The sequence below is a fragment of the Syzygium oleosum genome, unplaced genomic scaffold, assembly GCF_021117445.2.
Source record: "Syzygium oleosum isolate NSW1041296 unplaced genomic scaffold, Sole_v2.1 Sole_v2.02, whole genome shotgun sequence".
Taxonomy (NCBI): Eukaryota; Viridiplantae; Streptophyta; class Magnoliopsida; order Myrtales; family Myrtaceae; genus Syzygium; species Syzygium oleosum.
The window spans coordinates 22,190,099-22,205,194 of NW_026607486.1; the positions used below are offsets into that span (position 1 = coordinate 22,190,099).

Genomic DNA, 15,096 nt, shown 5'->3' on the forward strand with positions numbered 1-15,096 from the left:
CGAGTTATATGGTTTTGCTTAATCGGTCAATTTGAATAAAAACGCGTACATTGATGACAGTTTGGATAATTCCAAAAACAGAAACTTTTTTCAATTGTCTCGTCTGTTAAAGGGCTCTCCGAAGTCCAAAATTCAGGTCAGCAAGTTTTACGGTTTTGCTAAGTCGATCTATTGAAGAAGAAAAAAAACACATACGTTGATGACAATTTGGATAACGCTGAAACCACGAACTTTTTAACTGTCGTATCTGATAAATGAGGTTAGCGCAATAGCTCTCAAGTTTAGAGCTTATGTCGTAAAATTAGCAATTCAAACGAGTAATAGTAAGATAACCGAAGCATATTCAATCAGCAATAACAAGACAAACGTAGGGGCTAATGACATGAAATATTTTGATATATGATACATTATGCAGTATGCGTGATGAAGTGATCTTGGTTATTATTCTACAAGCGAGTATATTCTAAACACAATCTAGACCGTCAGGAGACTCACATGAATTCCACTATCATGAACGGTCCAGATTTAATTTAATATACATGCTACGCTCATATAATAATTCCGCATGCATTATCCTATGGCAATGTACATTAAGTAGCTCTCCCGATTCTCTTCGATTAGTCAGTCAGTCAAGTTGTAGAAAAATCACCTTCGTTGACTCTATGGCGGGCTCAGATCTTTTTTTCTCCCCAAGTGGCGTGCCGGTCCAGAACGAGAGAGACATGATTGGTAGCATCTGTTCTGGCCTTCAATGTTTTCTAGCTCGTGAAGGTTGAGAAATCCATCCCATTCCATCTTATCTCAGCCGCCGGACTCTTGACTTTTGAGTCTTGACTTGAGCGTGAGATCAACTTCTCCTGTACACACAAGCAACAAGCTTGAGAGAGTCTTTATTTTGGAAAAAAACTTCGTGACAGAGGAAAATGCTTTTAAAAAATTCATTTTCCCAACTTTAAGTATGTGTAATTTCTTTGACCATTCTATTGCCCGATCATTTTAGGCAAACCAAACACGTGAAAGTTTAGAATAATAATTTGCGAAAAAAAATTTCGATCAGACAAACTAATTTTAAATCTAACTACCAATGTAAGCATCTCGGCAATAGCAAATAATTTTGAACGGAGGTAGGTCGTTTAGGGTGCGAATGATAATCATTCTCTTCCTTAACCCTATTTATGGCTAGAAATAGAAAAATTCATTTCTATTCCCTGGACAAGTTTATGAACTAAAAGCAGTGTTTAATAACGATACAACATTTTTGTTCCCGGAATAAAAATTCGTTCAATAGGTTATTCATAAATTTCTATTCCCGGCGGCTAGCGAGCGTTGGCGGCTGGTGGCGAGCAAAGGCGAGCAGCGGGAGGGGGCAGGCGGTGATTGGCGGACAATCGGTGGGAGGCGGTTGACACGGTGGGGGCCGAGAGCGGGCAACGAGGGCGAGCAATAAAGATAGTTATTCCTTTTGTTTCAGAACTCGAAAAGTAAAAAAAAAATCTACTTTTCACTTCAGTTTCAAACCTATTTCTAGGTTAAAAATTTGTTTCGGAAACAAAAAAATGAAATTGTATTACCAAACGAAATTTTATTCCAAACTTATTACCGGGACTAGAAAAATAGAAAAATAGAGAAATAGGACGGTTATCATTTGCATCTTTAAAAAGATTCAATAAGGCCTTATTGCTTCCGTATTTTAACAAACTTTTCGCCTAATTCTCTTTCTGCGTCGATAAAATCCAAGTTCCAATACTAGTAATAATGCCTTCAATCTGCTCGGCACATTGCACATCTAATCGCCAAACCTACATTGAACATTCATGTGGTTATTCCTTCTAGACGGTAATTGCACTTCTCATTTGAGGAAAATGATACAAATGGTCCATAAACTTTATCTCAATGTTCAATATAGCCCATGAACTTTTAATCTGTTCAATGTAATCCATGAACTTTTAATGTATGTTCAATTTAGTTCCTGAACTATATGATTTAATGATGTCCTTCAATTAATTCAAGTTCATGGGCAACATTTAATGTTGTCATATAGTTCAAGAACTAAATTGAACATATAATAAAAATTTAAAAATCACATTAAATAAATTAAAAATTTATGAATCATACTGTATATTGGATAAAATTCAAGGACCGATTCTGTCATCATCCCTATCGTCTTCACGAAGTTTGGAAAAGTGAGAAGTAGAAATGGGAAGCAGAGGTAGTAATCAAAAGCAAAAATCGAGATATAATTAATGATTAACCACAAATCTCGCACGTGTTTATGGTAGGTTCTGGAGAATGGGTCACCTTTTCTGCTTTCGGTGTTTATCCTTGAGTTTGGATTATGCTTTGTTGTCTTTGTCCCATTGGTGAGGGGGCCCGTTCTTAACCTTGTCGACCTGGCGTACCCATCATAGCCCTAATCTCAACAATTAATAAATTGTTTCTTTCCCAAAAAGTAAATATTATAAAAATATTTTCCTAAAAATAATCGTTTATAGCACTTATAAAAATAAATAAACAAAAATTATTATACGTATTGATATCAATAATGAAAATATTTTTTATTTACTATTATTAAAATGATAATTTCAAAAAAATAAATTTTCAATTATTCATTTTTTGTAAAATAAACCGAGCCTTGGTTGGCATAATTCCCTCCCCTTTTTGTATCATCCTTCTCGAACTGAGTGCAAATTGCAAATCCTAGTCCTCCTAAATGCCCTCGTTATGTCACTCAAATGGACTTTCCTTGCATAGGCAGAAATTCTTTCGATCTCACCGTCAATCACTTTCAACAGTAATGGCCATTGCTATCAAACCTATTATCCCTCTTTTCTATAATAAAAAAAAAGAAAAAGGGTGAATGCTTACTGGTTACACCACCGTAAAAAAGAATAAAAGTAAAGAAGTGCAAGATCGAATCATTTGACAAAAGTGAGGCTCCACCGCTAATGGCTTACCTAACCTTTGGAATTTAGTCCAAGCACCTCATTTTTCTTAAGGGTAAAAAACCCACCAGTCAAAAGATAAAAAGATAGCGTGTGGCCAAAAGATACATAAAGAAATAGAAAAAGAAAAAGAAACAATAGCTTGCACTAAATTCAGAAATTTCACTAATACCCCCATAAAGTATTTATGTAATTTGGTTGAACCACAATTATCGGGCTTAATTCCCCACTATATATATGTATGTATTTTCGCGAAATGAACTATCTTTGTCCCTTTTGATAAAATTTATGATGTTTCACCTCGAATACTTTTGACATTCTTCATACTAATCTTACATTTCTTTTGTTCAATACAAAACTTAATTATGTGTGTACTCTCTAATAATACCAAATATCTTGCGATATCCTTCGGATGCTAGTTTCCAAATCTAAAACAAATCTTGAATTTATCATGCGTTGTATCCCGAGAGGTTTCACCATATCTCGAGTAAACCTCAATTTTATGACGTTTTATTACGAGAGGTTTTACCGACCTGTTAAATTCATTCCAATCAACCAAAAAAGACGAAGAACTTATCATAAATGAGTATGCTAATAGTAAACTCCAAATCCAAAGCATGTCGATACAAGAGATACGTGCACCGTTGCATAATATGTGAAAATTGTGTTTTTTTAATAAATAAATAAATAAATAATACAGCGTCCTACTAATTTCAGGGGCATGTTTGCAAATCTCCGAAATTACAATCAAGGAGATTAAATTAATAATTGGGACTGCAACCGTGCCCTCGGATTAACTTGATCCCGGCCATTTAAGACAAATGGCAAGAAAACACCGGATTTGCTGACGTGTCAACTAGGAAAAACCGGATAAAGAGATGCCTTGCAAACAAAACTTTGCTTTTATCGTCTTCTTTACACGGCACTTGCTCTGCTTATATAAGTCAAGCGATCGTCGTTTACGAAAACAGTAAAAAAAGCTTTCAGGAGCTCGAGCACAGAGCATCAATGGCGATGAGCGGCGTCCTCTCCGTACACCTCCTCCTGGCGATCTCTCTGTCGGCGATCTCCGTCGCGGCCGGCGGGAGGCTCCTGCCTCCGCTGCGGGACTTCGAGGAAGCGGGGTTCGGCGGGTCGTTTCGCCGGATTTACGATACCTCCAAGTATGGGATTTTCCAGCTCAACAATGGCTTGGCTCGGACTCCTCAGATGGGGCAAGTCTCTTTCACCCTTTGGTCTTTTCTATCCTAAGATCCATCGATCGGGTGTTCTGCAAGATTCATTGATATGTGCACGTATTTTGTTTTTTGGGCCAGTGTAAGATTCGTCGATATCGATGGAAGGATACGTAAAGTAATTGAAATTTATGTATTCGCTAGCGCAGAAGAAAAGATATCGTAACTTCCATCGAAAATAAGCTGAGATGGGTCGGCTTTATTTACAGAGTAGGAGGACTCTGTATTCTGAGAATGGCTGTTCTCTGTTTAGATTGTTTGCTGATGAGTGGAAATTGTTGCGCTTTGGCAGATGGAACAGCTGGAATTTTTTCGGCTGCGACATCAATGAAACGGTCATCAAGGAAACAGGTATTCCTCGCCGTTCTCGTGTGCGATCATCGAAGAATTACATGTGATGATTGGCAGTTTTACCAAGAAAGAACAAGGAAAAAACATTTTTGAGGAATAGAGGTTTGTGAAATATTTCGAGTATATTTGAGAAAAGGCAGGAATTGGATTTACATATTTGATGGACTTAGAAGTGACTAGTTTATCTGAATTTCTCGAGCTTACTTGCCGAATGAGTCAACCGCCAGATTGAGAATAGAAGTAGGAACATATGATCTGGCGAAGTGCATACAGAGATATACCTTTAAGTCAGGGGGATAGGCACATATTATTCATGAGGATCGTATTCGCAATGTTCTGGTCGATGGGCATAATAGTTATGGTGTCATTCGAGTGACGACTGTGGAATGGACTGACTAGTTTGCATATATTAGATTGTTAAGAGAGGTGAAGTTCTCATTTAACTCACTCTCCTGTCAATTGGGTACTGATCATTGTTTCTCCCATGTGCAGCTGACGCACTTGTTTCAACTGGACTGGCTACTTTAGGTTATGTGTACGTCAATATCGGTATGCTTCTACGATGTTTTAAATCTCAGAATAGCATTTCACATTACTGGTTTATGTACTTATTTATTCAAATGGACTGCAGATGACTGCTGGTCTACTCCCAAACGAAATGCTAAGGTCAGTTTTAGTTCCTTTGGTTTTGCTCAGTTCCCAATACCATCTTAAGTTTTCAGAGTGCGGAACCTTACTTTTACAATCTTTAGATTTTGAAGTGAGCATGACACAATTAGTTAACAGGCTCAACTTTTCTCCTTTCTAATTCTTTCTGTCATCTTTTGGTGAGTTGCTTTTAATGGGAACATTAACATTATGTCTCAGTCGCACACTTTTCCGCTAGACATCTGTGGTATTTTGAGCAATTATTATCATGCCATTCATCTTGGGGAGACAGATTTTATAATGTTCTAGTAAGCCATACAGTTCTTGCACTGTTGCTTCTCTCTTCTTGATTTTGCTTTAATGGCTGTGCAGGGCGAACTGGTACCTGATCCGAAAACCTTTCCCTCAGGAATTAAAGCCCTCGCAGACTACGTCCACAGGAAAGGCCTCAAGCTTGGTATATATTCTGATGCTGGGTAGGATGTTCATCCTCTGAAAGCTGTACCACTAATAACATTCTTTCTATACTTTGACTGCATACTAACTCCATTGGTTCCTTGCCCACTTGACCATCTCTTTCAGATTATTTACATGTCAAGTTCGACCGGGATCACTTTACCATGAAGAAAATGATGCAAAACAGTTCGCTTCTTGGGTGAGTCCTTTATTTCTTCAAGGGAAGTTACTAGTGTTTTCCCACGAGTCACTAAGTTGGTATGCTAGCATTGATAAGAATATTTGTTCCTCTTTGGTGCTTCTCATGGCATACGAACAGTTGGTTTTAGCTTGACCCAAAACAGCTGAAACCCTATTGATCGTTCATTCATGTTAAACGTTTCAACATTAACGTGCTGCAATCTCATAACGACATAGTCTAGGCAATTATCCATTGTAATGTTATCCAGTAGATGAAGTGTTTATGTAGTGCTCTCAGAATTTTTATTCCATCACTAAGATTAGTCTGGTAATTCTCCGTTTGTAGTTGCAGAAGCCTTTCTCCTGGCTAGACTTTCCTCTAATAGTTTCATCTGTTGGTGTCTCAGGGTGTCGATTATTTGAAATACGACAACTGCTATAATCTGGGCATCAATCCAAAAGACAGGTCTTGCTCTCTCTGAATTTTGTTTAAGCTGTGAAGAGACTTATTTAGACATTTAATCTGACCTCGATTGGTTCCATTATAGGTATCCACCAATGCTCAAGGCGCTAAATGCAACGGGACGTCAAATTCTGTACTCTATGTGTGAATGGTAGTTCACCTTTTCTTGATCATCTCTGTCGATTTCCAATACTCATCTGTTTGCTGAGACTCGAGAATGATGCTTAATCTTCTGGTTTTGTGGGCAGGGGGGTTGATGATCCTGCCTTGTGGGCAGGCAAGATTGGGAATAGTTGGCGTACCACTGATGATATTAACGATACATGGGCAAGGTAACCTTCTTTTCTTTATTGGTCAATTGAACACAATACTATGCTACTAGAGAAAGAGAGCAAAGCAAATATCTCTCTCTGCAAAATCCTGGATCTTACAGTCTTCAAGTGCATAGCAGGAATCCTTCTCCCTCTAGACCTTATCCTGGAAGGTGTTTATTTAATACGACCCTCATCCTCACTACAACCGTTGCAGCATATGTAAAATTCATCTATGCAATGAAGTTCACGCCTTAGGTTAACCAGAAAACTTTACCAGTAGAAGTTACATTTGTTGGTGGGACATTCAGTTTGCCATTAGTACGAGTGCAATCGTGAGCATGCCTTGTCTCAACGGTGAGTTTGGGTTTGGATGGACAGCAGCGTAACCTGACTTGGACAGGAGCCATGACATAAGGAGCGCTCTATGTGGCATGACCTGCCTCTAATTCGATTATTTTTTCTTTTGGTGACTTGTAGCATCGGAAGCATTGGCTAGCTTCATTTATTTGCATCTGAATCAAATCAGTTTGAATGCAAGTATTGATCCGCATAGAGCATAAAACATCTATATTTACATCTCCCGTAGTTTATCTGACTCAGATCTCCTTCGTTTTGCTTCAGCATGACTACAATTGCAGATCTGAATGACAAGTGGGCAGCCTATGCAGGACCTGGAGGATGGAACGGTAGCAATCAAACTCATGCATTGTTTCTATTGGTGCATTAGTGCTTCTTACACTTCTGACACTCAACTTTATGTCTCTGACAGATCCAGACATGTTGGAAGTTGGGAACGGAGGCATGACTTACCAAGAATATCGTGCACATTTCAGCATCTGGGCTTTGATGAAGGTTTGCCTCTCAGTTTGAATAGCTCGTTACTCTTTAGCAATTTCTCTCTCTCTCTCTCTCTCTCTTCTTGTTTAAAAGATAGTAGTTACATTTTGCTAATATATTCAAAAAGTAGTTCCAATGACAAGGATTCTGAGAGCTATGGGACGTAGCTTCTTATATGTTTTTAAAGTTTTAGAAGTTTTAGCCATGAAAGTACATCACATTGGCTCAAAATTAAATGCAACTTAAAATGTGAGGACATATAATTGCCACTCCATGTTTGCTGTCCCCTGCAAACCATTCGGTACGGTTCCTTACTGCATCATCTGCTTGAATTATGCCTCAGCAGTTCTGAGCTTGGCAAAAAGTCTCCACTGGTTTTTTTTGGGTTCCTTTTTAATTCTTTTACTCACCTATTCCCACTTCTTTGCCCTGCCAGATTTGAGTTGGAAATTCACAGCTCATGTTTATGATCTCTATCCAACATCAATCATTAAAGCCAAGCAGAGATACCATTGGTTCTTGTCGAAAGGATAGGGGGGAAATGTTGGCTGTACCTTTAAGCTTTGTGACATTTGACATTTAGAGTTATTAGCATACATCCTGAAATCACATTGATACTCCTTACTAACCTGCTTAATCATGCAGGCTCCTCTTTTAGTTGGTTGTGATGTTAGAAATATGAATGCGGAAACATTCCAGCTAGTGAGCAATGAGGAGGTCATTGCTGTCAACCAAGGTAATCCCTGACATGGATGGACGTATAGTATTTGCTTTTACATGTTTGTTGGTAGTCGAAATCTTTGTTGATTACATTCTTTGATGCACTAAATATGCAAGCTTTTCTGTCTGTTCAGATTCCCTTGGGGTTCAGGGAAGGAAGGTTAATGTCTCAGGATCTGATGGTTGCTCTCAGGTTTATACCTCGCTGCAGCATCGTATACTTTACCTAGTCTTTTTGTGCTAATCATTACTCTTGAGCTTTATTATACTGCCTCCGAGGTTATTGCTTTAACCTCTGGTGTTCACCTACCTGCAAGGGTTTTAGGCTCCTGATGGGGCCAATTTTCACGACATACTTACAATTCATCTTTTATCTCATTTTCATATAAAACCTGGAAATAAAAAAACCAATCTTCTGCAGTTAAAGCAACAAATTTGTGAAGTCACTTAGCTTGTGGTGCGTGCTGAGCAAACGAGTTTATTAACTGGTTGAAGTTTAAGTGAAAAAGATCAAGTACGGTGGTACTTGATCAAAACTCGTTTGCTTTCATGTCTTATTATGATTTTAACAATGGTACTTTTTTTTTTGGTCGAAATTAACAATGGTACTGGCAGTTGCTTGGTTATGACAAAGTATGTGTTGAAAAGTAAACGTGTTTAGAGTGTATAACGTTTATGCTTTTAAATCAGAGAACCTGATTCTTTACTGTTTTCAGAACCTGGTATATTAATTTGGCATGGTTCTCTCTCACATCGTTGGAGTTTAAGAGATTGTTTAGTCACATCAAATATTAAAATATTCTGCTAATTTGGGTAGTTGTGGATGCTTTCCAGGTTTGGGCTGGACCATTGTCACGGCGACGCCTGGTTGTTGCTCTCTGGAATCGATGCTCAGAAGCTGTGAATATAACAGCCGCGTGGGAAGCACTGGGGCTCGACTCCAGCACAAGCGTGTCTGTAAGAGACTTGTGGCAGGTAAGAATGTAAGATTAAGAATTCGTAATGCACTTTCACACCAATAAAGTCGGCACGCTACCATCTTACGACTGTTTTTTATGTTACATGCAACATCAATCTAACTTTATGAAGCTATGAAGCTATAGTTGAATATTCTGCGAGTTTCGACGATGCATATACAATAGAGTACCTGAGATGAAGGTTGAAAATGATCGGATTCTCTTGGCGAGCAACATATTCTGATGTCAGAGTCCACAGAACAAATTCATATAGCTAACCTCTGTTGGATATAGTCCCTGATTGTTGTCCTTCCTTCTTGCAGCACAAGGATGTCGCAGAAGATGTCACGTCCTCATTTGCTGCACAGGTAGATGCGCATGACTGTCATATGTATGTATTCACGCCTCAGACGGGGTCTCGCGCCGAGATATAGCTCCAACGCGACATCTCGCCGCTCGCTCCTTCCACTGGAATGCTTGCCTTTTACGCAACTGGTTGGATCCCCTGGAGATATCGAAGTTGTCGCATACATTTCTCGAGGCATGGCCTTCAACGTCCAGGAATTGTATGACTGCTGCTTTATCTTTCCGTGGGTGTAATGTATATAGTTATATGAGATGGACTGTACGAGGGCGTGCGGTAGAACTGGAGAATAAAGCACCATATTCTGTGTCGCTGGCAATGGATTGCGACCGTAGTGTCGAGGAATATATGCGTGAAAATGGCTGATCTATCGTGATCGTAGTTCATATAATATCCAAATAATTATCGCGTAATAAATAAAGACGGGTGAGCATTGTAATATAATCTGTTTTTAATGAAGGTTCTATTTTTTTATAAGAAATTATTTATACACCGTCAAAAAATTGGATTATATAAAAACACGAATTGGGTTTGAGACCAACAAATACCTGCCATGTTAATCGGGGTAGTCAGAGGCTTACCTTGGATCATTGGTGGTGGTTGTTCAGGATATCTCACCAAAGTATGGAAAGCCGAAGTCTCTGAAAGAGCCGCCCTGCTTGTCCACTTGTACTTGGCGAGTTGATAGGATTACGTTTTTTATTTTACTCATTTATTTTAGCGTGTCAGTGTCAGCATGCCCGGTCCTTTAATTGGGAAGTGAAGTTTTTCTTCCCTCTCTTCAGGGAATACCCTTGAGTTTAATGTCCTAGAGTTCAATCCGCGTCGATCAGTAGGCAAGGGCCGTAGTTTAAGATAGGGGTGTGCAAAATGGACCACTCGGATCAAGAGCTGCTCAGACCATATCGGATTGGCTAGTTTGGTTCGGTTCCCGGTTCCTAAAAGTGGAACCTGTGTTCGGGCGGTCTCGTTTCCTCGGTTCCAATGGGGAACCGGACTGCATCGACTAATATATATATTTTTATTTTTTATTTCTTCAAAAAAATTAATAAAATGTGAATTAAACCCACATACAATGCTCTTCCTTTATTATCTCACCACAATGACTTTTCACTTGTCATTGCTTCCGTCGATATGTTGAGATTTGTCGATCTCTCTCTCTGTTGTGGTGGGAGAAAAATAAAAAATTGACCGGTTCCATTGGACCAGTCCAGTTCACGATCCTAGGACCAACCAGCCGGTCCCCGGTTCTCAAAATTGGGAACCGGTCTTCCTGGTTTCACCTTGGAACCGAACCGGACCGGAAATCAATCATCCATAATTTAAGGACATATTTAGGTCCTATTATAAGAAATTATTTATAAACCGTGAAAAAATTCGATTATATAAAAGGACAGAATTGAGTTCGAGACCAACAAATTCCCGCCATGTTAATCCTATCCTGTCCTCCTCCTCCTCCTCTCTCCAATCTCTCTCCAAACCCTAGAATCGCATCCCCTGCCTCCCGCCGTCTCTCGCCGTCGAGCTCCGTCCTCCTCCCCCGGCACTGCGCCTCCCACTCCCAGCGCCCGGCCACCGAGCGCGGCCACGAGTTCGAGACCGGCGGCACCTTCTACCGCCGCGAGAGCGCCGTCGGTCGCGACCTCGGCGTCCTCGCGGCCGCCCTGCACCGGCGGTCCGGCCCCCAGCTGCGCGTCCTCGACGCCATGTGCGGCTGCGGGATCCGATCCCTCCGGTACCTCCTCGAGGCCGGGGCCGATTTCGTGCTGGCGAACGACGCGAACGACGATAACAGGGGCGTGGTCGCGAGGAACTTGGCGAGGGTGAGCGGGGAGGGGAGGTGGGCGGTCTCCAGCAACGAAGCGAATCGGGTCATGACGGAGTGTTACCTTAAGAGGGATTTCTACGACTTGGTGGATGTGGACTCCTTTGGGAGCGAATCGTCGTACTTGAGGTCGGCGATGAACTGTTTGAAGCTGGGAGGGTTGCTCTATGTCACGTCGACGGATGGTTACACCTCCGGTGGTCATAGGCCTCATCAGTGAGTTCCTTCTCTGGTTTTTCTTCGATTCTCTCTTTCGTTCGTGATCATGATTGCTGAAGAATGGGAATCAATTTTCTCCTCTTTGTATGTGCGAAATGACTTCAGTTTCCTCGTTTCAATAACCTGATGAAAGGAAAAAAGTGTCTTTTAAGATGTAGTACTACTGCTGACTAGTGCTAGTTCTTTTGGGCAAAACCGCTTGATTTAGTCATTTAGTCTTCTTTCTCGAGTTTTGATACCATGTCTCCTTGCATTGAATGCTTTGCGTTGCCCGTTATATTTGATTGCATCAGAAGTCTTGGTTTTTTTAAAGTTGGTTAGACTTTACTTAGCCGATGGTCTTTCATAGATACGTTTTTGTGCACCCAGTGAGACGTACTTGTTGCTGATTCTTTCTCTAGTTCGTTAGCTGCATATGGAGCATATGTGCGCCCTTTGCCATATTCAAATGAGGTTGGTTTGCGGATGCTTATAGGTGGTGCAGTGCGTGAAGCTTCTGTTTTGGGATATCGTGTTACTCCATTATTTTCTTATTATTCATACCATGGACCTGTCTTCCGCATTATGCTACGGCTAATCAGAGGAAAACTTCTTAGTAATAGGTAAGTTTATTTTAGACTGCTCAGTTGTTTTTCCCATAAGATGAAGCTTTCTTTCCGGGTTGCTATTTATTGTCACTGTTATCTTTTTGCACTGCAGGCATTATGAATTTATCAGTTACTGCACCAAGTGTGGACATTCCCAGTCATATTCGTGGGATGAACTTAGTAAATTAAGCTGCACCTGCAATAAGGTGAAGCCGTTGTTTTATTCTTTTTAACAAGATTCTGTTGGTATGGTCATTCATGTTGCTACAGTTAAGGAATGGCTATGTGGGCTAAAACAGCATCACGCTTTTCATCTGGATAGAATTGTGTGAAACTCATTTCCACATAAACCATTTTTTATTGATGCCATAATTGAAGCCCCATTATGCGAATGTTTATTGTTCCTTAAGTGCGGTAGTGATTAGCAGTTTCTGAGTAGAAGTCCCACAGCTAACCACACTGTTCTCTATGAGAAAGGGGAGGTGAGGGGTTCAAACCTTAACTTGGGTGTGTTTCGGGGTAGGGACATTCTTCAGTTTACCCAACCAAAGAAAAGAAAAGAACGAAAATGTCCCCCAGCCTAAGGAAGCTACTCCTTCATCTCAACTGTCTTATACAAATGTTACTACTCTGGTTCAAAAAGCGGATTACATCAGATTGCACCAAATCTCTTTTTTTTCAATGCTTGTGGTTAAGACAGCTTGAGTTATCGTCCATCTCGTGACCAGTTTCTATCCAGTTTCTTGTCTTGTAAGTACATTTTCTATTTTTACCTCTCGATTATTTCTCATATTAGGACTTTTCCTTGGAAGTGTGACTATCTCTGTCTGTAGGGGGAACTGCCAATTGTGTTTTTGGGGCCATCAACAGTGCTTTTGGCCATTCCTATGCGCTGAACATGAAATATAACTTATCGTTGTGCTCTATTTTCTTCAATGGTATATTCTGGTTAACATCTTCATTCTCTGTCGGTTTTGGACTAACTCTGTGTGGATGTGTGATATCTGTGTGCACACGTGCCCGCGCGTTTACATGATAAGTTTGGATGTAACATTAGGATTATGGTATCTTAAATTGCATACAGCATGTCTTGCTCGGCGATTATTTGGGATTTGTTAAGACCTATTATTTGCAAAAATTAGTTAGAAAAAATACCAACCAGTGTATAAACAAATTGAGTTGGGACTTGTTAAGACCTATTATTTGCAAAATTAGTCAGAAAAAATACCGACCAGTATATGAACAAATCGACTTGGTAATAAGTATAAGCTGACTGAAATGGGTTAAATATATGAGCTTAGTTTAATGCTGCGTGGTAGTGGCCAACATGGTTAAATGACTATTGCAACCATATTGAAATGCCCATGCCTACATATTTGCCTCCTCAGTGGAGTTGAGGAACAATTCACTTTTGTATGCATTTGGGATGTCAAACAAATATCCTGTACTTCTTTTCAGGAGGGAGGGTCGCTTGTTGTGTCTGGGCCTCTCTGGACTGGACCTCTGCACAGCGTCTCCTACCTCACAGAAATGTCAAATATGGCCAAGCAATTGGGATGGATGGGCAATGGCGTGGGAACGGACCTTCAAAAACTTTTGCAGCTGATGGTGGACGAGAGTGACCCTAGACTACCATTTGGTTACATCAAATTGGATGAGGTCTCTTTCATTATGTTCTTCACATATCATTTTTTATTCCTTTGGTCTGTGGTAGATGTTTGAATCATCAAATATTAGAATGCAAGGTGCCTCGGAGATAACTATATGCTCTTGGGAATATCTTAGGTTGCCAGCCGTGCCAAAATCAACTCCCCTCCACTTAGGACCATGATGAGTGCCTTGCAGAAGGTAACTTTGATCCTCTTGAACATAGCATTTAAGTCTTGCATGTTACCTATCAGGTAAATTTCCCGTCAATTATATGTAAGGTTATTTAGAGGAAAGGGCTTCTTGCTTCTATGAGCAACGAAAATGGTTAGTAGTAAATTTACAAAAGCAAGGCAAGGCAGTTTTGTGATTCAGAATATTCTCGTTCCATATGCACACTTTTCTGGAGAAGATACTGCTGTGAATGAAGAGTCTTTTTTTTCTTTCTTTAATTTCTCTATTGGGAATTCATTGAGCTGTATCCTTGAGCGGGGCATTCTTTATTTGCTGGATTTAAAATGTAGCTGGAAGTAGGGCAATATTTGGTAGCTTCTCATTCTTTCCCATATGAATGAAAACTCTCTGGGCTTTTTGTTTGGTTTCAGAGGGGATATGCAGTTAGTAGGTCACACATTGCAACCAATGCCATTAAGACAGACTGTCCTATGGCTACATGCATTAGAATTGCCAAGGAGGTTTAGCACTGTTAACCAATCATGGTGCAAAGTTGCAGTGCCAGCGATGCTTAAGAGTGCACCCATTTCGGATGCATCAGTGGAGAAGCAACCTGTACTTCAGGGTAAAGCGAATTTTTTATATGAAAGCTGAAATATGCATTACGTGTTTGGCAAGTGAGATTTTTTTATGAATGCAGATCGAACTTGGGCTGTGGAAAGCAGACCCTCAAATGCATACGAGCAGTCCCTGATTTAGCAGCTGGTAAACATTAATTTGGAGCCATCACACGAGAAACCCTGCCCAAAATTTAGTGATCACATGAGCCATCTCGTGTCTTTCGTAGTACCAACTTAGAGAAATTTAGCTGTTGCGGAGCAATGATAATTTTCCATGCCCGATCTTTGCATATGGGGCTACTGTTTCGTTCTAGTAATTGACTAGAAATGTGTTTGGACTGCTTCAATGATAATTTCCATGCCCGATCCTTGCATATGGGGCTACTGTTTTGTTCGAGTAATTGACTAGAAACGTGTTTGTGGACTGCTTCAATGATAATTTCCATGCCCGATCCTTGCATATGGGGCTACTGTTTTGTTCGAGTAATTGACTAGAAATGTGTTTGGACTGCTTCAATGATAATTTTCCATGCCCGATCCTTCCATATCAGCCTTTTC

The 15,096-nt window shown here is 40.2% G+C and overlaps 2 protein-coding genes across 4 annotated transcripts; both read left to right on the forward strand.

The window, feature by feature from the left end:
- Positions 1–3,899: 3,899 nt before the first annotated feature.
- LOC115684899 (alpha-galactosidase 3-like) lies at positions 3,900–9,834 on the forward strand. The gene is made up of 15 exons (XM_030609842.2): positions 3,900–4,156; positions 4,470–4,528; positions 5,021–5,077; positions 5,160–5,194; positions 5,549–5,652; positions 5,759–5,831; positions 6,220–6,278; positions 6,361–6,426; positions 6,524–6,607; positions 7,211–7,275; positions 7,359–7,441; positions 8,072–8,162; positions 8,281–8,339; positions 8,981–9,121; positions 9,426–9,834. Exons 1-15 carry the CDS (start codon positions 3,951–3,953, stop codon positions 9,534–9,536), a joined length of 1,293 nt encoding a protein of 430 aa, XP_030465702.1. The 5' UTR covers positions 3,900–3,950; the 3' UTR covers positions 9,537–9,834.
- Positions 9,835–10,861: 1,027 nt separating this feature from the next.
- Positions 10,862–14,939, forward strand: LOC115684957 (tRNA (guanine(26)-N(2))-dimethyltransferase). Of its 3 annotated transcripts, XM_056309039.1 has the most exons (7): positions 10,863–11,507; positions 11,912–12,112; positions 12,210–12,303; positions 13,556–13,756; positions 13,883–13,945; positions 14,350–14,543; positions 14,619–14,939. In XM_056309039.1, exons 1-6 carry the CDS (start codon positions 10,894–10,896, stop codon positions 14,443–14,445), a joined length of 1,269 nt encoding a protein of 422 aa, XP_056165014.1. In that variant the 5' UTR covers positions 10,863–10,893; the 3' UTR covers positions 14,446–14,543; positions 14,619–14,939. The 3 variants fall into 3 exon arrangements, with proteins under 3 accessions (XP_056165015.1, XP_056165014.1, XP_056165016.1); XM_056309040.1 differs by lacking the exon at positions 13,883–13,945 and having other exon boundaries at positions 10,862–11,507; XM_056309041.1 differs by lacking the exon at positions 11,912–12,112.
- The last annotated feature ends 157 nt before the right edge of the window (positions 14,940–15,096 follow it).

Excerpts from the sequence above, each read along its gene's own strand:
- LOC115684899 (XM_030609842.2), top strand. The coding sequence starts at position 3,951 with ATGGCGATGAGCGGCGTCCTCTCCGTACACCTCCTCCTGGCGATCTCT. Across the intron at positions 5,195-5,548 it reads CTCCCAAACGAAATGCTAAG|GGCGAACTGGTACCTGATCC; the intron begins GTCAGTTTTAGT and ends ATGGCTGTGCAG. Across the intron at positions 6,608-7,210 it reads ATTAACGATACATGGGCAAG|CATGACTACAATTGCAGATC; the intron begins GTAACCTTCTTT and ends GTTTTGCTTCAG.
- LOC115684957 (XM_056309039.1), top strand. The coding sequence starts at position 10,894 with ATGTTAATCCTATCCTGTCCTCCTCCTCCTCCTCTCTCCAATCTCTCT. Across the intron at positions 12,113-12,209 it reads GGAAAACTTCTTAGTAATAG|GCATTATGAATTTATCAGTT; the intron begins GTAAGTTTATTT and ends TTTGCACTGCAG. Across the intron at positions 13,946-14,349 it reads TGATGAGTGCCTTGCAGAAG|AGGGGATATGCAGTTAGTAG; the intron begins GTAACTTTGATC and ends GTTTGGTTTCAG.